Genomic DNA, 23,548 nt, shown 5'->3' on the forward strand with positions numbered 1-23,548 from the left:
TAGTAAAAATATAGAAATAAGGACAAATACATGAGTATATTTTTGTGCCAAATGGAGGCTTTTGTGTTTAGTATCCTTCAAAATACTATTTTTGCAACAGACAGGGAAAAAATGTTCCTGAGCACCTTACCACATAATATGTGGAATTTTCAGTGTTCTCCATTACGACTTTGAGTACAAACAAACATGTCTCCTCTATAACAACTGCAAAAACCTCTTTCATCTTGCATTAGATTTTAAAGGAACTGAAGACTAATCATGGCTCATGAATGGTTTAAAATGTGGGGAATATCACATGTTTTGTTTTGGGGATATTAGGTCATATTATGCATTTAGAGCAATTGCATGAATGCAAAAATATTTGATGGATTGTGAATGGTGATAGTTAAAAAAGACTTGTATATGTTCATTTATGAAGCAGCATCTGTCTAACATTCACCCTTGACCCTTAGAATGCTAAAATAGACCAGTGGCCATATGCGTGTTATTGACTTTTAACACAACTTAATCCAGACTAAATTAATTTTACAGAGATGTCCTTGCGGAGCTAACCTACCAGTATGTGACAGGAATTCAGTGGATTCTTTCATACTATTTCAATGGAGTACCATCATGGAGTTGGTATGATGATTATAATGATCAAACAATTTTTTTTTCAATTTTGTTTTGAAATAGTCCATTTTACAGTTGTGTGCTTGGTTGCCAAGCCTTTGAATAGGAGTGAGGCCAAGGGTGACCTTGTTATGATACAAACCTTGCTGCTTTTCAAATGTAAATTACTTTGTTATCATGTTAACTAGATACTGGTCTCTATCACAACAAGGTCACCTTCAGCCTCACTCCAAATCAAAGGCTTGGCAACTAAGTGCACAACTGTAAGATGGCCTATTCTTGTAGAAAATTGTGTGAAGAAAGTCTGTGAAAATAGTCTTAGCTTGCAGAATGTGAAAACATTTTGTTGAAGCCACCTCCCCCCCTGTATTGATAGGGATTTGAACCTGCTGGAATTGGTTTATTTGGGAGTGATGTACACCAAACTTTTTTCACAATTTTTGCATGTATAGACACTAGATAAGTGGAGCCACCTTGCGATGTCCACTGCTAAGTGCAATTTAGTATCTGACCATTCCTGCTAACTTGGCTGACTGACAAATCAATAAATTAAGCAAGTTACTTGCTACCCATCCACTTCCTACTGTCTTTGGTAGAAAAACTTAGTAACAATATATACTAAGGAATCAATCTTTGACTCTTTTTTTTAGGTTTTTTCCTTTCCATTATGCTCCATACATGTCAGACATAAGACATTTTAGCAGCCTAGAAATCAAGTTTGAACTGGGAACTCCTTTTCTCCCCTTTGAACAACTACTGGCTGTGTTACCAGCTGCTAGCAGGCAGCTACTCCCAAAGCCTTTCCAGGTAAGAATATATCAACCTTTGTTTGTGGATATGTAGGTAATTTTTAACGCACACAAAGTGCAACTACCAGGCAAGGTTGTTCACCACCAATATTGTCTTCTTGTGTTTCTTTCAAACCTGAAACTTGTCTTTTTTGGCAACTGTGGTGAGGCATCAATTCCTTCAATAATCTTATCTGCATATTTCATCAGCTATGAAGATGGCTTTGTGAGTTCACCTTTTCTTACATAACTGAATTAACATTGGCAATTCATTGAGAGTGAAAGATATTTCTAAATTGATATGTTCAAGAGAAGATGGCATGGAAGTCTCTTTAGCTGGAATAAAATAATAGACTTAGTGTTCTTTACATGACAACTGGTTGAGAATTTGGATTTTTGGTGACAGGATCTCATCAATATGTTGTGAGTGGTTAATGATATTTAAAAATAGTCTTTTTCATCCACATCTTAAAAATGCAAAACATGTTTTTCCATTGTTTCTTCAAAGTGTTTTCAGTTTTTAACTATTGAAGAAATGATTTTGGATAAATTTTGTCTACCTGTACTGTGATACCCAAACATACCCAGTACCTTGCAGTTTGAGCAAACAAAAACTTTACCAAAATGTTACAACTAGTTCCTGGCAAAATCAAAATATATTAAGTTAATGAAGGCTGAGGATAGAAGTGTTTGTGTATTTTGTTCTCTTGGTTCTAGACCATTCAAAGTTGGAGAAATGGAATTTCAATTTTTGTTGGGAAGGAGCTTTGGTTTGAAGTACTGAGAGTTTCAAAGACTCAAGAAGGCAAAATATAGTGTAATATTGGAACAACATCAGTTTCTTGCAACAGCAAATCCAAGGGGGGAAAAGTGAGGTCCAAAGGTAGCAGGAGTTTTGAAAAACAGAGTGTTCCAAAAATCATGATTCAACTTAATGATTTGCAAGCCATTAAGCACTAAAGGATTTGTTGTAATGGAATGTGTTGTGTTTTGTTTATTGGGAATGTCAATGTTCGCAGATCTGAGGGATGTTGAGATACAAAGGAAACAAAATGAACTGTTTCTCAAGGGACCTATCTTTAAGTGATTTAGTACCACAAGACAATAGAGGATGCAATATGAAAATAAATAAAAAATGCATTAATTAATTACATGTATTTAATTTAATTGAGTGCAAAATACTGCAGTTATAAAATATACTACATCACCTTCAAGCCACCTTCGCACCACTTTCAATCATGCTTTGATCTGGGTAACAGTGCTTGATGACATAAATTTTACATTATTAGATGTTATGTAACCTCATTTAACCATTGAGAGCATGGGTTGCAGTTACATGTAGAGGGGAAAAAATTCCAACCTCAAAACAAAATCTATTATCATTTTCCACAGAACTTGATGATCATGGAACAGTCCAATATTATTGATTATTATCCTGTAAATTTCAAGACTGATTTGAATGGTAAACAGCAAGAATGGGAAGCTGTGGTGCTCATTCCTTTCATTGATGAGGTCAGTATGAGTAGCAAGGTTGGAATGCACAAAGTAACAAGACAGGTCTTTGTGACTAGTTGCTCTGTGTGAGCTGCTTCTTAAACAAGTCACTGCAACATCTTGCAAGGTTACAAGTTACCTCACCAATTTGCCTTGCATGACAATTTTTTTGAAAAATTAATCTTTGTCCTTTATAGAGAATTTTTTTGCTTGTATCAGGGCATGAATTTAATTCAGTTTGAATTGTGTAACTGCAACAACAAAATTAGTTCTCAGCAACAAATTTCTGTTTAAGGGACAAAGATTTTCCTCAAAACTTAAGGTAATTGTGAGTTAATTTAATCAAGATGGTGTCCACAGGTGTGAGGCTAGTGCTCTGCACTCTTTTGCTACAACTGTATTTACTTTAAATTTGCTATTTAGCCAGTTACATTTTGATATTATCCATTTTGTAGAGAACAATACATGGGTGCACATAGATATAGAATTTCTCTTCAAGTGTTTAACTCAATAGCTCACGGGTGAGCCCAGCAAATGATTGAGATGTTGTGTTGAACACGAGAAGAGAAATTTCATATCTATAAGCAACCATGTATTATTTTGTTTATCTTATAGAAAAATAGCCCTTAACTGACAAGAAAAACCGCCTTTACTGATAAAACAGTAGGCATAATTTTCAATATACAAAATTCTCAGTTATTGAATTGGACCTTACTGACAGGAGAAATCTTTCAGGTACATGGCTAAAATAGGCCTGTGGCAAATCTTTCAGTTGTCAATTTTCTTTCTCAGCCGCAAGAAATGCCATTACCAAAGCCACTGAATATGTAACTTTCAATTTTTCTTTTCGTATATTGGTTTTCTTCCCCTTCTAGGAAAGTTTGAATGTCACTGTCTGTAAGCAATATGGATTTTTCAGCGTTTTAGCAGCCATAATCCAAAAAATATTCCAACAAACAATCTTGGATTGAGAATGGTGAAGGTTTTGTTGTTCATTCATCACTTGACCAAGTGGCGTGAAAGATGAGTGACATGTCAGCAACTGATTGGCAATATCAAACACATGAGGAAATAATACCATATTTTTCCACATGTTGCTGCAGCTTTTCTCTGGGCTGGAAGTCCTTTTATAACACTGTAGTTTATACTATAAAATTGTAGTATTAGTTACTTGATAGTGAGTGCTAATATGTAGTTTTGATGCCAAGTCTTATCCTAGTTGTAAAGATGCTCTCAGAAGATTCTGTTGTGTATGCACAAATACAGAATGCTGATGTTTCTTTGTTTTCACAGTTTTTTTTTCATTCCATGAAGGCTAACTATTAGAAATCCCATTACTATCCACAGGAAAGGCTTCTAGATGCTATGGCACCTTTGCATTCAAGATTAACTAAGGAGGAAGTTTCACGCAACAAGCATGGTCCTTGCCTTCTCTACACATATGATTCAAGCCTAACATTTGTTTACCATTCTTCGATGCCCAGAAAATTTTCTGATATTTCCTGTTGTCATGCAAGGTAACACTTACATTGTTTCACAGTTTTTGTTTAAATATTAGCTTTCTAGCCCTCTAGGAGCCAATTCTTTTCATCTATGATAACAATATTAATATTATTTATCCAGGGAGCTCACATCACTAAATAGTTAAAGATATTAAAAATGAAAAGTATGGTATTAAAATGTTGAATAAAATAACAGGATAGAAACAAGTTAAAACATGTGGTCTTCAAGGCTTACGAAAAAAGTGAAAATGACCTAAAAAAAATTCAAGTGACCTTATAGTTATAAGTATAACAGACGACGAGTCAGTATACTATTGGGCATTAGAAACAAAGTAACTGCCAAAGTTACACCAGAAAAATAAATGAATGAACACGAACAAAGCTGACACAGCTGACAGAAAACACAACTGTAGATTTACATGGTGCTGTAACAGTTATTACATGGTACCCATGAGACATTGGAAGCTATTCCTAAAGAGTCTTGGACAATAGTGCTTCTTTCAGTGACATCTGCAAAAACTAGAAATGTTAGCTTGTACAGCTGAGATATTGCACTTGATGACAAAAAGAGAATAAGAGAAAGAGGATAGGAACTGCATTGTAACCAACATCCTGTGCTCCTTGAGGAAGATCATGTGAGCAATTATCAATTTCTTTCATTATTTCTGTTGAAAGTTACTGCTTAGGCTATTTTCTATGCAGCTAGAGCTGAGAATTTTATTAGTCTAAAACGTTTTTTGCTTTTGGGTGTAATTTTCTGAGAGCAATAAATTTTAGCTGTTAAACTCCAAAGCTTTTGAAATAATCTTCATTTTCAAGGACTTTGAAAAAACAGCTTCGTTTACTAAAGAATTCCAAACTTTCAATGTGGAAGCAAATTCCACAGTTATCCAGATATAGGAATCCTTTCAGATATTAATCTTTCTAATTATTAGTCTTTTCATTTCCAATCTTTTCAGTGTCAGCTCTATGTGTCTTTATTTTTGTTTGAAGACAAACTTACAGTCTGGTTTTTAAGGAAACGTTCACTGGGGAACAAATTGTCATAAATTGTCAAAAATTATCTTTAAATGGGAATGGGAATAAATGGGAATTAAGAATGAAGCCTAAAATTCGGAAACAGATATTGAAAAGGAGTCGAGTTTGCTGCCATGTTTGATTGCGTGACATTAGCAGTGCCTTTTTCTTTTTTGTACATTTTAGTTCTTGCTTCCCAATTTTCCAAATAATCCTCATACATGTAATGTAAGAGATTCTTCTCAGTGTACTGGCAATATGTTCAACTGGTGGAACTGATTTTGCTCGGTTACATTTTACAGAAATGTAGGGAAATATAACTGTAAGTGCAATTTGGGGGTTTCTTTTTCAGAGCCCTAAATGATGTTGAGTCATCATAATATTATTTTTTCACCTTTTCTCCCCATAAAATAAAATAGTACATGTATAGGCAAAAGTAGGTAGGCAAAAGCTTTTTTTACTTCATTAAGAGAATGCCTGCAAGGCATGTTATTACAGCTATACATTCATTTAGGCTGTGTATGTGTAGGATATCTCACTTTATTTTATCTCTCAGTTAACGCATGTGATATGATTGATCAATTTCACTGTAGGGCCCCCTAAAGTGGAAAGTTTGTCAAATTTAAATCTTCCCCTTCTATTTGAGTCTGGAGATAAAGTGAATATCTCACTAACCTTGTCTTCTTGATCTATACTGGAAGTTGTAGAACCTCATTTTTTCAGCTTAGATTTACGGCCCTCATACTTCATGCCTGAGCCATAAATAACAATGAAAAAAACTTAGTCTGATAAATTATGAGGTACTTGCTGGAGTTTGCCCTGTTTAATGATTTGCTGTAAATAGATCAAACCAGAGGAGCCACCCTTGCAATGAATTACATTACAAGTCAGTGCAATTCTGTAGGTAAAACTGGCACATTTATTTTTTACCACATTTAACATGCAGGTGTGAAGTGCTTGATAAAGATGTCTTCCATGTTGCAGTGAAACACATGCAGCAAGGTAAAATTTCCTATATCCAAAGTTATTTTAACTCAAGTGAAGCCACTAAATACAAACTACATTATCTGACTGATTTTTCTTAATTTTCATGGTTGAAAGTTCTAGTTTTGCGGAGAAGTATTTTGACAATTTGTAGTAGTAATGATTGTATTTTAAAGTCTTATATTATTTATAAACCTTTCTATAGACATTTTCAAGCTTTAGAAGGTTTTAGCATCAACTCAATTTCAGCTTTCACTCATACATATGTTGGTGAAGCAAGTATTGGTATGAAGAATTTGCAGGCTTCACCTGGTAAATCCTTTCCACTAAGCACACTTACCATAAAGAATGGAATCTCCATAAGTTTTCTGTTACAGCTACATTCAACAGCTTTTTTACTTAAATTATCACCCAAGCTAGATAAGTAAACCTGTGAAGACATACTTTAAATATTACTAGACATAGAACCTATTGACCTTCTACTTTTATTGAAACATTATGCTGTTAAAATATGTACAGTTCTCTTCAAACCAAACTTGAAATGTTCTGTAGTTTTTGAGGTTGAAAATAATTATCATATCAAAAACAAAATTTGTTATAATTCATTGTACAGAATACCCCGGTGATAAAATGTTATTAGTTTTTTCACAATGCAAGTGTAGTCACTTCCAAGGTGGATTACCACTGTGCTGCATGGTCCTCTTCAGGTGATGAGGTCAACTGTTACATATCACCTTGCAAGGCACCATGGCCTATGGTGATGTGCTGGTTATCTGAACCAGAATAGGCTTCTGGGGGAAGGGAAGGGGTTTGTTTGCACTAAAATAGAGCTGCATATCAGTTTTACATGCTATACAGAAGGAGGATTTTGATATAATTTAATTTTGGCAACTGTTATATAAATTGTCTATCTTTGGCAACTGAATTTTCCATCCTTACTCCATCTCTCTTTGTATATTAACTTTCCTGCCCACTTCTTAATGCTTCAGGTCTTTGTGAAGGGGTTAAACTTGATGTGTATTATCCTGGATTTCCCACTTTGTATCATGTTCCACACAAGGTGAGATAAGAAACATGCAAACATGTGCATCCATAGAATTATATTAGTATGTATTAAACTGATAGCAGTTCAGCCAGAGGGCTTTGGCTAGAGATTACTTGGCTGGCTGTTTTCTCTTTGCCCTATTGGAATCTGTATCAGTACTGCATCCCAAAACCTTTTTGATGTCTTAAAACTGCATTTCAAATTGTATGTCTCTACTGTTTATAATCTTGCAACAACAAACAGAATTGAATAGAATTTAAATAGTCTCAAAATTGAATAGTTTCAGGGAAGTGGGCAGTTGAAAAAGTTGTGCTTTTTATGTACATGTAAACAAAACATGTGGCTGATAAGAATTCGCTTTTGAAGGCACAACTCAAGAAGGCAGGTGTAAAGGTTTTTCAGATGCACAGCAAGAGTCACAGTATGATTTTAAATATCATGGAACCCCAAGAAAAGGTACACAGATTGAAGTAACTATCGTGTTAAAGAGTCTTAACTTGTAGTAGTAATCAGATGTGTAGATTGTCTGAGAGGAAAGGTGTTAACAACAGAATAGAATGTAATTATCTCAATATATGAACTAGAATATGTGTAAAAGTTGTCACATTTGTAAAGTAGGTTATTTTTTTGTTGGCATACAATCTTTTTATTTCCATGGTATATATGGGATTGTGGGGAATGTTTTAGACAAATTGCAATAAGGAATTATGTCTGAATAACTTCCCCGTGCATAGTCTTACAATTATCACTAAATTACATTCTTCTACCTTTAGGTTTTTTCATTAAGAATAGCTGAGGACTTTCTTGGTAAAACTTGCTATGTGGGCTGGCCTCACATGGTGGAAGCTCTTGTAGTTGGTGTTTGTGATGGCATTAAAAGGTACATGTATTAAATAACATAATTTACCCCACAGGGTTTTGGTGTTAATTATGACTTGGCAAGCAACACCCTGGCCTTGTTGATATCATTCTTCATGATTTTTCCTAGATATTTTCACGAAAAGAAAAATTCTCACAATTCTGATAAGGAAGTATTATACCAGGACTTGACAGAGTTGGAGGTTAAGAGCTGGAATCATCAAATCAAGTCTGCAAAAGAATAGTCAGTGAAAATATTAGTGGTATTATTTTAGTTTACAAATTATTTTCCTTTCAAATGTTACACTTACCTAGGTATATGCACATTTGCTCAATAGTTCAGGACCATTGTAATAGGCTATTTATTATGTTGCCTTAGGGGAGGCTGATTGTTCATCAATCTTATTTTTCAGTCAATTAGAAAGAAGAGGAATAGAACTTGGAGAAACAAAGATTATTATTGAAGCTTGCCCTATCAAAGGAAAGAGGTCTGAACTTTTTTCTTATCCAGGTTTAGGCATGAGATTTAATGTCCTAAATAGGTCTGAAGGCCAAAAGGATGACTCAAGCCCTCATGAGAAATTGAACAAAATTGAGTTATTGGGAATTTGATTCTTCAGGAATTAAGTACAAATTATGCAAAATAATGCAAAATGTTGGACGTGAGACATCTGCTAGAGGAATGTTTTCTCCTCCATACATAAGTCAGGTAATAGAGATCATCATAACCATTACGACAACTTACATGTGTATTGGATAGGATATAACCTATAGACGAGAGAACAAGAGGCAGATTGATCTTCACTGGCTAACTGCAATTAAAGTAATGGCAAAAAAATAAAATCTGCAAGACTAAGGCTTTGACTAGGACAGGCACTTAGCAAAAGTGAGCTACAGTACAATGTATGTATGAAGCCATGTGATACGATTGAGCCACTTGTAGTGTTTATTCTCTGGCTTTCAAAAAGTGTGACAGATTATCGTGGGTGTACAGCATGTTATGAATTGCATCACCCACCAATCGTGTCAACGAGTGAATTACACGCGCTTCAGAGCATGTGGAAACTTGCGTGTTGTACAAAAATTACATGTGTGCAATAGTCTACAGTGTACACACAAATGAGTGTATTGAAGTTAGTCGCAGGTATTTCCGTGTACTCTCTCTCACGCAAATGCTATTGCTGTGGGAGTTTGTATTCCACTCAATGTGGTAATCCCTAACTGAATGCTTTCCTGCAACAGAAAAAATGCGAATTTGATCATTCAACCATTATTTGCTGAACAATATACCCTTCATTTTAACGTACTTCTGCTTTTCACTCCCTTCATGCAAAGGTTCAAAATAAGCCTTTAACATGGACCAAGCTTCCCTTATCCTAACCCCAACCATTTAAGATTCTTCGGCATGATGATCAAAATAATATTTCGCGGGAGTAGTTGTTGCTTCCTTAAAGTTTGTCTGACAACTTTCAATTTATAATGATATATTTTTATATCAAAGTTTTTTTAACATGATATACCTTTAGTTCAAATTTGTGTAACACTGTATTGTTATTTTGTTTTTAAGCTTTGGGGAAGTTACTTTTGAATCGTAGTACTCTATGATGTCTCTTTTCTTCTTTGAGTATTATCTAGATTCTCTTTGAAATCTTGAATCAAGAAAATCCTAATTGGGAAGATTTCCAATTATTCTAGATATGTATGTGGAGCCAAAGGTCTTGTTACCATGGAAAAGGAATGGTCACCTATGCCAGTCTCTTACCCTTACCAGTTGACTGTGAAAGTATGGCAGCTTTTAATTAATTTACTATTATTTTCTGAAGATTATGCTTTTTTTTATTTCTAGTTGAGCCTTCATTTCCATCTACTTGTCAAGTGAACTTCTTAGATGTTTTCAAAATTTAACTCCACTTTATACTGGCAGTGTTATCCATCAAATTTTCATTGGTTATGATAATTCTTTGGGGTTTTCTTTAGTAAAAGGAAATTAGGGAAAAGAAATTTCTGTTCGTTGTTCAACTTCTATGGAACTTTTTTTCCTTGTTCTATAGGATATCCATGTTCATGAGTCCCATGAGGATGATAAGATACACACGATTGAGGAACTTTTCCCCATTGGCAGCCAGTGTTTCATGTTAGCATCCCCATACTATGGCTCCTCTGGTGAAGTGATAGAAATTGATGTGAAACAGTCTCGCGTCAGAGTACAGCTTCATGTGCCACCTCAACCTGACTTACATTCTGTGATTGATAAATATAAGGTAGGATTTCTCTGAGAAGGAGTATGCTTTAAAAAAACCAACTACCTGTATATCTGCTATTGGAAACTATTTCCTATAAGATTTACTTCTTGCTGCAGAATAAAAATTCTAAAGAGTAAATTAAGTTTTCGAAAAGTATCTTCTATTGCGCTAAAATTTTGACTGTGCTGGAAGTCAATTTGATTAAAAACTCAGAAACCTAGCGGATGCGGGGACTTCCATCGCATTGCTCATGAACAGCTGCAGCCCTCGTGATCACCGAAAGAAATAATCATTTGAACACCTGCAAGAATTGCAAAAATAGTTACACTAACACACCTTAATGCTAAGGTCTAGAAAAATAAACAGTGGCTGAACACAGGTAGAGTAATTTTTGGTCGTCGCCACCACATCCGATTAAAACTAACATCATTTTAACACTTATTTTATTTTTTATGATCACAAAAACTAACATAGGTTTTACGACAGTTGCTGATGATCTTAAAACTTGTTTTGTTTAAGCCTGTTTAGGCCTTTGCCTACAAGCACCCACTATTCTCTTGGGTTTTTCAAGCTGAGCCAGCTAATGAATCATGGTGAGATGATGCCAAAAAACCTATGAGACTAGGAAATGCTTAAGGGCAAAAACAAAAGTCTTCACTAGCTGAGACAAAAGAAATGCACAGAAAAAGTCTATTACTTTTTCTCGATGATTGAAAAACCAGTGTTAAGGTGTGATATCACTAAAAGGAAAAGGAAAAGGAAAAAAGAGAAAAGAGACATCAAAATGACATGGTCTACAGTGGATGTTGGTGGAGACAAGTGAGAACACAGGGAACCTCCTTTGGGTGTGTTAACATCTTAGACATACGAGAGAAATAAAAATAAATGTATGATGGCCATCAATAAAGCACTGAATAATCCAGTTTTGGTAGGATGTAAATGTGTAGTAATGTCACATGTTGCCGGCGAATTTGACATTTGTGTTCTACATCTTTTGTTTTTAGGCTCTATCGGTAAATTACTTGCCAGCACATGTGGCTGCCAAAAAGCTTGGTATTACTACAAACTTGCTTTTAAGAATAAGCGGGAGCTTTCTGATTGAAAGTGAGTCCAGCAAAAGGTAAATAACCACGTCAGGACACTTTTTTTTAATGACTGCAATGTTTTAAGTTATAAGTTTAAGTCATACAACAAAAACAGGAACATGGTTGCTATTTTTCCAGCCTAGATCTGACAGCTTTTTTTTTTGTCATCGTTATCGTCATTACCTTCCATCACTCCATTTCCTCGTATGTTGGTTTTGAGGGCTGACTGTAATTTGCGATAACAAACGAAATCAAATGGAAATCTTTAATTTGCAAAATGAAGTCAAAATTTGTAAATTCCGATATAGAAATATTGGCCATTCCTTTTTCCTTTCTCCATTTTTCTTAGCATTGATTGTTTCATTTTCCCGCTAGGCATGATATTTTCATTAGAAACAGCTTGCACACTCCTTTGGTCAAGCAAAATTTTCTGGTTATGGAAGGTGTCATGTCACGCATTCGAATTATTCATCAACTACGAACAGTGATGATTCTTTATAAATAGCTCAGCTTCAGTGCCAGGTAGTTTTTCAAATTACAGTTTTGCATTTTATAGCAACATGACGAAATTTTTCACATAACCGACGTATTGATTTCTTCTCCAGTGCATTGAAGATTTCGTAAGTACACTACAGAGATTTCCATATTGCCCAAAAAGAGGATTTAATTCATTTCGCAAATTACAGATTCTCATTTCGTCTTGTTTCGTAGGCAAATTACAGTAAGCTGATTTGTGGTTATGTAAAGTGTGAATCGGAAAGTGAAAGGGATGAATTATATAACTGGTTACCAACTAAAAACCTTTAAAAGCAAGAGATTAGAAGTACGAAGTTACGCCACTTGTAGTATACCTTTGACTGAAGCTATTGAATGTACCTCAGCGTGGATCACTTATTAATGTTGCACTTCACAACGTGTTCTTTTTTCTTTTTTGCCCTCAAGTTCTTCTGGTGGGACTACAAAGGTTGATATTGGACTCAACATGAAATTCAGTAAACAGAATAGAGAGGTAATTCCAACAAGGGCAGTTTTAATTGTCTTGTGGTTTATAGTGCCAAAAGCCTTTTTTTAAGGCCAATACAACTACAGCAGAGACGCAACCACGATCAATGTTCATTGCCCAACTGTCAATAGCCTCCAGTAAAGCAGTTACGGTGTCATGTTATGAATGAAAACTAGATTGGAAGCCGTAAAGAAGAATGTGATTGTCAGTGAGATAGTGATATTGCTGGTCATAAACGACGCGTTCAAATAATTTGGCCAAGATGTGGATTATCGACATGGGTTGATAATTTGTGAGGTCATTTCGTTTACCAGAAATTTTGTACATTATTAAAGAAAGAGATTTAGCAATTAAACCTGGGCATTCTCATAACAATTTCGCCGAGATTTTGTCTAATTCAGTCGCCTTGTAAAGTTTCAAAAGGAGAGACAAATGTGAAGATGAAATTTTTTCAAAGGTGAACTCTTTACTGTTGGATTATGTTACTTAAAAGTCGCACGAGCTTTTTACTTAAGCTTTTTGATACGCTGCCAAGTGTACATTGTCTTGGTGAGATCATAAGAATTCTTTTAGTTGAGCAATTCTTTTTTCTATCAGTAACTTTCAGTAGAGGAAAGAGTCAAGTCTGATCTTAGGCCATCTGGCTTACCCTACTCAAGCATGCGGTGTGAACCATGAGTTCTATTGCTCTTTCCAGGTTCGGTGCTTTTCCAGCACATGGACTCCTACAGCATTTTGTCATATTCCCCTCTCAGATAATAGCTTACATTTGTTTTATTTTCCTTTCTAGGCTCTTGGATTTGCCAGGAGAACAGAAGGGGGAGAATGGACTTTCTCTCCCGCAGCTCTGAAAATAATTTCTGGGTATTTACACAAGTAGGTTCATTATTCTTCTGATATTTCATTATCTTCCCTGTATACCTTTATTTTGTTTAATAGCACTTCATATTGATTTTGGTATAGTAGCAATTGTTTTGGAAACTGATGTGCTGTGTTGGTGCCCAAAGGTACCAAGTGTGAGTTACAGAAAAGGTCTCTCCAAAGGTTGCCCACTCTACCCAGCATGGCTAAAGAGGAAATTTGAAATCAGAGTGATTACTTTGAACGATCGATCAAAGGCCAAACAAACTTTATGGCGATATAAAGGCAGCGTCTTTTGACTCTGGTACAAAACAGAAGAATACCCTCCCTTATTTATTAAGCGTCAAACAAGACTTAAAGTGACTAACATTCTGCTCCTATGTATGCAAAAGAAGTTGAGTCACATCTCTGTATCAAGTACAAAAAGTGGCACTTGCCAGTCGTTGAAGGCATTTGCACTCGTTTTACAATTACAATCATTGATCTTAATCTTCAGATCCATGCATTGTTTGTAGACTTAGCATACTAATCAATTACTCATCCTCGATGACGATGGATCTATAAAACCAACCCTGTTTTGATCACCCCACAGGTTATGCGTTTAGTGCAATATATCCTTTATTACATTCGTACTACTCCCTTTGTTGTTGCTGGTGCATTGCCGACTGATTTCTTTTTGTTAGGTTTCCACATCTTTTTGAAACTTTGGCTAAGATGTCATCGAACGATCGGTGTTTTGCAAAGGACTTAGAAGTTGATGAAAAGGGGTAAGCTTTACAATTTAGAAGAGAGTTAATTCAGTACGAGTAGAACAAAAAACAGCTGCGGAAATTGACGTCATGTTTGGCAGAACGATGGAAAATGCATATAGCCAAGATTTCAATAGCTGGAATTGCCGTAGAACAGTGTTTCATTACAATAAAGAAAGAGTTTTTAAGCATCATGTGATAAGTAAATCAACAAAAGAATTAATGGCTTCCTTACAAAGCCATAACATGAGTTAGCTCGAAGAATTGTTTTTGTAGCAGAGTAGAGGACATCGCGACACTAGTAAGGAATTCACAGAAAGCTGTGCAGATGAAAAGATATCAGTCAAATTTTCTTGCTGCAACTGATGTAGGTTATTTCGCTTTAAAACAGCCTTTGTTGAAAAGATCGAGTTCAAGAATTTATAAATTAGGTAACGGACAAGTAATTTTAAATGCTCACACGATCCAGGAAAGGTTCGAAATGAGTGGCGAAATGTTTGTCGTGTGATAATGGCCATGCGACAGCGATTTGTTACTTAAACGAAATGATGTACCAAAAAAACTGTTTTTATATCTCACTAAGTACAAACGAAGGATTCCTCAGTGGCTGCAATAACTGTACGGGGTAATAAAGAACTGGTTCATGCTTAGCGTGTGTACATGTATATATAATTTTGGATCCACGTGGGGAGTTTAGAGAGCACGAGGGGAGCGTAAGAGTTGCTCGAGGCCCGCCCGAGAGCAACTCTAGTTTCTTGAGTGCATGTGCGTGCATCGATAACTTGATAAACTCACGCTAAGCATGAACCAATTCTTTGATACCGCTAAGCCGCAGCAATATGTCGCGGAAAGAAAGCAATATATTGCTAAGTACCGCTCTATTTTTCTGTTTTAAAACGATATTTAGCTTAGTGCAAGCGATAACTTTTAAAGGGGTCAGCGATATTTTACGATAGCTTTCCATAAATTATCAATTTAACTTTGCTTTGTTTTTGCACAATTCGGTAAGTTATTTAGCAATAAGGCAATGCATTGCTTGCAGTGGTGTAATGTAACAGTTGGTATTTGCTAATTTCGTATTGCATAAATATTTTGGAAGTAAACAAGAAAGAATTGACTTGAAGTTTACGATTTTGCAGGTCTGAACTGCTATCAGAGGTTCACGACTGGCTGAAAACAATACCTTCTCTCCAACTAGAGCCTGTGAAATGTGGCAGTATCAGTTTAGATGATCCAGTTGTAGAAGCGATAGAACAGGCGGTGCTGAGTACCAAGGTATAGATATAATTGTGAAATCAGCATTGAAAGAGTTATACACAGGCCTTTGGTCTTATTGGCGAGCGTTTAATCATAGCTTATCTCCAGTCAACGAAGGTTCTCAGGTAGTCGGCTGAACAACTTTTTTTGGCATGGTGTCATTATTAAACTTTAGGTTCCATTGCAGTGCTACTCGTTTCATTTCCTCATCTAAAATTGGATTAAAACTGAAGTGACACTAATGTCAAGATGACGTAGTACTGTGTAAGCAAGAATGACTGTTGACCTTAGTGACTGATAAATTGTCCTACTTAGGCATAGTTTTCTGACACAGATAGAAGTAGCAGGAAAATGGTAGAAATTCCTGGCATGACATCGGCAATCCATTTTTCACATCCATAGTTTGGAATAATTAGAGCAACGGCCTTATCCCATTATCCTAAGGGTGATGGCTGTTCTGTTCCTGCATGATCTATCTGCCAAAGGAGGTACTTCACTTTACAAGTTTGGCATTTGCGCCGACGTGATTTATAAAAATCTTCCTGCATTGTTCTCCTGTTTCTTTTTTTATTATCCATCTATGGTGATATTTGTTTCAAAGAAGCTTCCGAGGAGCTATGTGATATATTCCCTATTGCTAATCACATAGTTAACGCTGCTGCTTGGAGCAGATCATTTACCATAACTTTGTTAGAAATTACTGAGAAGGCCACGTAAGATGGAACGATTGCACATCAAGTTTACTTTTGGGTGTTTGCTTTAGACTTGTATCCAAATTTGTCAAGTTAAATAACGTGATTTTTCACAAGCATTATCTCCTGGCGATGACCTACGTTTGGTTTCCCTATCTGATCTCAAACGTTTAGTGAACAGGTACTCTAACACTTAGAGATTGCTATAGATATCAACAATGTTTTCGTCTTTAATCATAAGGCATTGAACCACAAACCCAAGGCAGTTAAAGTACGTGTGCGGCCTCACCTCCTCTTTAAAGTAAGTTGCCAAGCCTTAACTATTCTTTTCGAAAGGAAACGTTCACGTACGATTGTGTTGTGGATACTTAAAGTTGGTTTCACTAAAAGTAGTGACTTCATTCAGATACTTTTCAACTCTTAGCGGTAGTTACAATGTCGCCACAAGGTGTTGCAGGATAACTGAAGTGAAATCAACCAGTTCCATTTCAGGAAGCGAAATGATTTCAACTATTTTCAGTCGTTCCAATCAGTGCAAAGGATCAACGTGAGCAATAGTGACAAAGAACTTAGATGTAGTTCATTGCTCATTTCCTTAAATAAGATTTGTCAGTTTTGTGTAATTGGCCTTGCTAACAGCACATATTTCTTCCTTCTACTTTGAGAGCTTTTTCAGTTTAAAGGTGTTATTCCCATTTTCTCCTAATTCCCATATTTTTGACAGAAATACCGTAAAATCCTTACTAGCAATGATAGCGCTTTAATTTCAAAAAAAATAACTCGGCCTTTTTGAGATATGATTTCCTTTTTGAACCGTCTTCCATTACTGACTGAATCATGTTTCAGTCAAGTTTCATGGAGAGAGAGTCATTTACTTACGAGTGTTATATTGCATAGTGTGAACCCAGCTGACTTACTTTCAAGTGTGAATTTGCGGAGTGTGAACCCAACGATTGTAATTTTATTTGCAGAATTTTCTACCGACCTTTCTTTTAAAGAAAAAACTCTCCCACTGTTTACTTAATTTAGTATCTGTGTTCACACATAGCAAAATAAAACTTGTAGGTGAGTGACGTCGAACCAGCTCTTTTATTGAAATTCGACCGTTAAATATTTTGGTCTACGTTGAGGCTAGGCATATATTGTCAAAAATATAATCAGAACTTAGCTAGACTGAGAACATCTTTAAATCTCTATAACGCTGGGGCATTCTTTTATATTTTTTGTTCCAGACAAGTTTTTGCGTTTTGTTAATTTTTGTTTTCTTTGTTTGTGTGTTTTTTACTCAAAAGACAGTTTAATTCCATGACTCATTGTTCTCCCGCAGCCATCTGGCCATCAGGGAGCTGTTCTCCCTGATAAAGATGCAACGTTCGAGCTATTCGACCGAGTAGTCAATGTCAAACTGAATGTTGCTGTTCCATTTGGACTAAGGGGAACTATTATTGGAATCCACGAGGGTAGGAGCAGCTTCGTTGGTGGTTTTTCGGTTTTAAGACTTTTTTGTAAGCTTTATAGTTTAATTCCATCTCGTATTTTTGTGTTATTAGCCCCCAACTCATCAGATGTTCTGTATGAAGTTATATTTGATGAACCATTCCTCGGTGGATTAGCACTAAGGTAGGAAACTACTTTTGCTGAATGAGGCAATTTCGCAGCCTCCCGTACAAAGCTATCAACTTTTATTGAAAACTAAGAATTATTACAATAACTGTGGAGTTGAAATGTGAAATCCCTAACTCAGCATTTAGAGAGATGCACTCAAAGTTTACTTTGTCTTGTTATTAATGTTTATGTACTCGTTTTTTTTCTGCAGATGTTCATCCAAAAATGTGTTCTTGCTTGAAGCTCTGGCTCTTATTAATATCAGTTATGGTGAACGATGTGAAGCGAAGAAAGTTGAAGGAAGATCAGTTGGCAATAGTTCATTTGGCACAAACCTCGCCAGCTCCCCTCAGCTGAACAAGGAGAGCAAAGGTAGTCAATCCAAATCAGGAGACAGCAGGCTAGATTCTCCAGGTGTGTAGTATTGTAATGAAATAGCATCAACTTCAAACACAGAATGTAATTTAATTAGATTTTTTTTTTTTTTAAAGGAGCCCCTGATTACTCAAATGCCCGCAGCAATCAGCGCACCATACCTCAGCGTAACGAGTCTTCGAAATCAGCTACTCTCAGCACAAAACTAAGAACACCGGAGATTCAAGGCAGTGGGTCCTCTCAAGCCCAGGTTAACATTAGTAAAAGAATTGACAGGTCAGTATGTTTATTTGAAATCATACATAATCAAATTTTGAACCGAAATACACAAAAACGAGGGAGACTACGTTAATTAAAGCGAAGTAGATACACATTTTTGAAGTCGAAAACTACAAGTGAATGGAGGTGTCACCTTGAAGTTTAAGTTTTTGTAAATGGCTTATAGATGTAACCAATATCGAGTCCCATTTTAGGTCCATTACGTTTCCTTGTTGTTGAGTTCTAGAGATTGAAAATCTGCTCTTACAAAGAGGAGTGCTCGAATTGAATAAATTGACTTGTTTATGATACTATTACTTAAAATGTTGGTAATCTGTAGTTACACGCCTTATGTATATCGATGAAATAGCATATTAAAATGGAAAAAAAAAGTAGACCATTGCGTCCGTTTAAGGACGTTAACGCCATGTCCTTGGGCAACTAATAAATGATTCGCAGCGCCACTATGAAGCCTCTCCAGGAACTGGATTGTGCCAGGGTTGCAACAGGAACCCCACAGTATGAATACAAAGTGACCTAGGAATTCCTAGGAAAAAAGATCCTGACGAACGCTTAGAGGGAGTAATCTGATCTGTTCTGAGCAATCTGATCTGTTCAGTGAGAGTGCGGAAGCCAAATCAGTTTCTCGTCAAACGTCTTCCTTAGCAGGTGTGACTTAGTCACCGATTAAATGACAGAGTTTCAAGGGAGGATTGAAGAAATATAATTAACATTACTTCTGTTTTATTTAGGTGGGGAGTGTTTATCTTTAGTTAGCAGTTTTCTCTGAGAATAAATGTGGTGGAAAAATTGGAGACTCGCCACTTTAGTAATATATTTAGCAACCAACATGACCGTCTTTCTCCTGTCACAACGTAATTGACGTTTTCTTTTTATCGCAGGCCTGTTAATGAGAGGAATACACAAAACGTAACACCTCCTGGAATTCAAAAGGTAGGAGTGTTCAAGTCAAACATAGCGTAAATTATGCGACAGATACCTGGCATGGTTTCTTATTACTATTTCATGCACTCTATCAGGAAACAGAGGAATATGCGGTCCTTCGAGGAAAGGTTTACTTATCAAGTGATATTGGACTGACTAAGCTAGTTTCCAAAGAAAGAAAGAAGGAATTTTCATTGTGTTCCTACATAAAATTATGTACCTCTTTCCTTTTAATCGCCAGGTCGCTGGCGTCTTAACGAATCAGTCCAGTAATAGTCCAAGCGAATTTGCTGACATGTGGAAAGAACTTAAACTAAAAGAAAATAGTCATGGTGCCTTCGAAATCCCTGGGGACACCCCTGAACATAAGAGCAACGACAAAGTCCAGGATACGAGAGAAAGCGAAGTGCTGATCAAGGTCTGCGACTGAACTGTACAAGTACCTTAAATACTATTCGATGTTAGTTAGCTTTAGTTAAGGAAAATTCCGAGTACCTAAAGGTGAATAATTCAATATAACATGACAATGTTTATTCGGTATCAAGCGGACTTGCTAACGTAAGGTGAAATGCACGTTATCCTGAACCATGAAGTGTGTTCCTTTCTAATGAAGCTTTCATTTGGCATGAGTATATTTATGCGCGTACTTTGCAAATTATAAAGACACCCCCCCTTCCCCCGCCTGCTAGCAGAGTTCGAATGCATGGACTCTTTAAACTGTAATCTTCATTCCAACGTAAAAGGAATAGGTTGTCCGCTATATTCTCATGAAATTGTGTTCTTATTTCTGAACAGTAAGCTATATGGTGTTATTTGATTCAGGGTCATTTATCTTAAACCAAAACAATAAAACTTAACCTACATACAATAATTCGCTTATTAGCCTTCCCGTGCCGTGCATCTTCATGGGATGTTCAATGGGATAGTCGTATTAAGTAAAATTTTTCATTAACATTGTGTCACTCCCTTTTTGCCGTTTTGTTGAAATGAAAGGCTATATTTTCCTTTACAGGAAGGAACAAAGGCTCTTCGTGAACTCCTTCAGATTGGCAAGGCGCCAAAACCCAAGATGGACCAGCAACCAAACAGACCTGAACAAAAAGGCCTCGCGGGCAAACATCTGACCGTGGATGAACTCTTTCGCAGTCACGGTGAGATCACATTCTTAAACCACAGTATTACATGTTACCCCCGGGTTCAAACCATTTACTGTATTACGTTCACTTGGACGACAGGGCGAAAGACTTGCGAATTCACTTGACTCTGATGATGACTTCCGCACAGGTTGTCGAAACGTCAGTCACCACGACCGACAACAGTCCCTCTCAGTCCCCCGGGTTCAAACCATTTACTGTATCACATTCATTGTTAAACTCGGAAGAACGTGAACTCCTGAAACAAGATCAGAAAACCGAAACAAACTACAAAATATTAACTTTCACTAACTGCAGTATCTCGCGTCTGATTTTCTTCTTCCTCTTGACGCATAAACAATCTAAATTTTTAAGTGTCCACGGTTTTGTGAGTTTGACAAAAAAATTTGATACCCCTTTCCGTCGACTTTGGCTGACATGAAGCGTCAATGGTTCAAAGGCAAATACTGAGTGATCAAAATTACTGTGGCTCTAAGATTTTTCTACATTAGACATTTAGATTCTTAGTCGACCAATTGATTGCGCGTTCGACATATTCCCATAGAGAGAAAAAGTACGCGCGCGCGAATATGCTGGACGGAGTAACACAACAGTCCTCATTATCGGAAAAGTGTTGATGAAAATAGCGCAACACGTTCGCGTTTTTTCAGTTTATAATCAGGAAAGAGCTCAATGTCATCCACAAACAATAGCTGTGCCACCCTTTTTACTCCTAAGGAGTAAAATGAAGCTTTGCGAGATGTAAATGTTGTCAGTATTTCGCTTAAGTCTTCATCTCAAATCTCGCATTTGTAGTTGAACTCATCGAAGAATCTGAAAGTGTCTCATGTTTGAAAAGTTCCTGAAAGTTTGATATGATTTACTTATCACTTGTCACCAAAAAGGGCCAGTTTACTGACGTGACCAGCTACGGTGTTTTCCGTTGAAACAAAAGAAAGAATTTACTCTAAAAAAGAGTTGAACTTCCACAATACTAATTTGGACTAGTATGTACTAAAGCGGTGGATAGCTTTGAAGGCGCGCTCTGATTGGCTACTCAAATTCCGAGTATCCTTTACTTTTGACTTGAGAATATCGTCCGTGGGATTTGCGCCGAAAAGATTGTATTTGTTGCAGGAATAAATAAGCATAAAGTCATCCATCAAAATGGCCGACTTTTCATTATTTAGAAACACCTGTATGGCTGCCGTGGCGTCATGTGAAAACACTCTTTAGAATGGAAGCAACTTCATCCATCCTTTTGTGCCAGCCTGGTGTATTTAGAGATCAACAGCCTCGCAAAGATTGAGCTTAGGTGTTTTTGTAGTAGACCTTAAAACTACGCACAAAAAGTTTCACTCGAAAAATCATTTTCTAAAATTTATTAATTGTGAGAATGTTCCTTACTTACTTCAGTGAGAAACCAACTTTCCGTAGGGAATATCATATTGGCGAACTAAACTGATTAGCTTAGATGTAATGCTTTCAAGAAGTTGAGTATAGATGTATTATTTTCATCTCAATACTTTTCATTTGTCTTAAGGCTCTGCCCAAGGAACTATGGAACAGTTTCCTCCGACAACCTTACCGTACCACTCGGGGTAAGTTTTCTTATGTTAGTGTGAGTCCACCACAAGTGTTGTATTGTGCAATGCCAAGGATGCCATACGTACAGTTCGTATGTGAGTCTACTTTTGAAGTCTTTGTCATATGTTTTCCTGAGTATTTTTGTTCCCTTTAAAACGAAAGCAATGGCCATGTGATGTTCTTAAGTTTAAATGTTAATTAAAACCATCAGTAGATGTAAAACTTCCCGACGAGAATAACAACACAATAGGGAATATCACAATCCTGCTACCAATCAGTGCTAAGAACATTAAACAAAAGGTTCACCCTTTTTCTGCCACTTGAAAGATTGAACATTTTAATGTTCAATCTTTCAAGTGGTAGAAAGTTGAAAAGAGAAGAAGCATTTAGCCTATTTTTGGCAAAGCCAGCAACAAACCTCTTTTAACTTTCTGCGTCAAGAATTAATCATTATCAGCTAAGAAAGACACTGATCACGCTAGATGTTACTAATCATCCACCTGAGTTGATTTCGTCATCACACTGGAACAAATTAGAGACTTACCTGTATTTTCTTTGTTTTACTAATATTTCAGAAGTTCACCGTCATTAGCCTTATTTACTTGGTGTCAGTTATCTGGTCTTCCACCTCCCTGTTATCACCATACTCCATCAGCTGAGGTTTGCTTGCTTTATTTAACGCATGCAGTAGTTACGCTAATTTATGTTTAAGTATAACGGCAAGGTGTATTTGTTAATTATATCTTTGTCCTAACAAGAATGATATTCCTTTACTATAATCGTTAACTCTCTTTACTATTTTATTCCTCGTGAGAAAGTACCTTTAATGTGATTATGATTTTAAATGGCACAGCACGTTATGTAAAATTCCGAGTTAAACAAGCATTCGGTTTTAAAATACTCGATGAAAGATTTTTTAAATTTGCCAAAAATTGCCCATCCTTTGACCGTTGTCAACACGCTGTCTGCTAATGTTGTGGGTGTAAAGGAAATAGGAGAGAAATCCTGAGCTTCTCGTTAATAGAATACCTCATTGTGCTAAAACTTATTTCAGGGTGTAAGTGCCATTGTCGAGTTGGCCAACGGGTTTAAATTTGTCGGCAGTGTGTGTCGCAATCCCGTCGAAGCCATGGATAGTGCAGCATCTGTCGCACTGTTTCAATTGGTGAGTACTACTGAGGAGCACTTAAATCTCGTTCCGAAACGAGAAATACTAGTCTGTAACCTTATGCTTTATAATTAATACTATGAGGTTATGAGGCTCTAGCCTGCGTATAAAGTGATACGGTGATTCCTCAGTACTACATTGCGCATCCTCTGCTGCGCGTAACATCACCCGTGACCCCTTGCAAAGAGCACGGGCGCATTTGTATAATTTGATGGGCTTTCTCAATCTATGGACGACCTTAATAGGGCCCGGTGACCTTATCTTTTATTATATATATTTATGTAAAA

At 36.5% G+C, this 23,548-nt stretch overlaps 1 protein-coding gene across 1 annotated transcript in view; it reads left to right on the top strand.

The window, feature by feature from the left end:
- The window catches only part of LOC131773961 (5'-3' exoribonuclease 1), a 39,179-nt gene that overhangs the window by 13,921 nt on the left and 1,710 nt on the right, over positions 1–23,548 (top strand). The window contains exons 14-41 of the mRNA XM_059089951.2: positions 532–621; positions 1,263–1,419; positions 2,793–2,912; positions 4,242–4,411; positions 6,360–6,415; positions 7,387–7,457; positions 7,809–7,898; positions 8,216–8,322; positions 8,431–8,544; positions 8,714–8,788; positions 9,996–10,083; positions 10,352–10,561; positions 11,548–11,663; positions 12,571–12,637; positions 13,422–13,507; positions 14,176–14,259; positions 15,381–15,516; positions 16,432–16,491; positions 17,518–17,650; positions 17,741–17,810; positions 18,007–18,209; positions 18,287–18,446; positions 19,331–19,382; positions 19,615–19,791; positions 20,386–20,524; positions 22,050–22,107; positions 22,669–22,753; positions 23,148–23,258. Coding sequence (XP_058945934.2) covers positions 532–621; positions 1,263–1,419; positions 2,793–2,912; positions 4,242–4,411; positions 6,360–6,415; positions 7,387–7,457; positions 7,809–7,898; positions 8,216–8,322; positions 8,431–8,544; positions 8,714–8,788; positions 9,996–10,083; positions 10,352–10,561; positions 11,548–11,663; positions 12,571–12,637; positions 13,422–13,507; positions 14,176–14,259; positions 15,381–15,516; positions 16,432–16,491; positions 17,518–17,650; positions 17,741–17,810; positions 18,007–18,209; positions 18,287–18,446; positions 19,331–19,382; positions 19,615–19,791; positions 20,386–20,524; positions 22,050–22,107; positions 22,669–22,753; positions 23,148–23,258 — 3,085 coding nt within the window. The remainder of the gene's footprint in view (positions 1–531; positions 622–1,262; positions 1,420–2,792; positions 2,913–4,241; positions 4,412–6,359; positions 6,416–7,386; positions 7,458–7,808; positions 7,899–8,215; positions 8,323–8,430; positions 8,545–8,713; positions 8,789–9,995; positions 10,084–10,351; positions 10,562–11,547; positions 11,664–12,570; positions 12,638–13,421; positions 13,508–14,175; positions 14,260–15,380; positions 15,517–16,431; positions 16,492–17,517; positions 17,651–17,740; positions 17,811–18,006; positions 18,210–18,286; positions 18,447–19,330; positions 19,383–19,614; positions 19,792–20,385; positions 20,525–22,049; positions 22,108–22,668; positions 22,754–23,147; positions 23,259–23,548) is intronic.

This window comes from Pocillopora verrucosa, chromosome 9, assembly GCF_036669915.1.
Source record: "Pocillopora verrucosa isolate sample1 chromosome 9, ASM3666991v2, whole genome shotgun sequence".
Classification (NCBI taxonomy): Eukaryota; Metazoa; Cnidaria; class Anthozoa; order Scleractinia; family Pocilloporidae; genus Pocillopora; species Pocillopora verrucosa.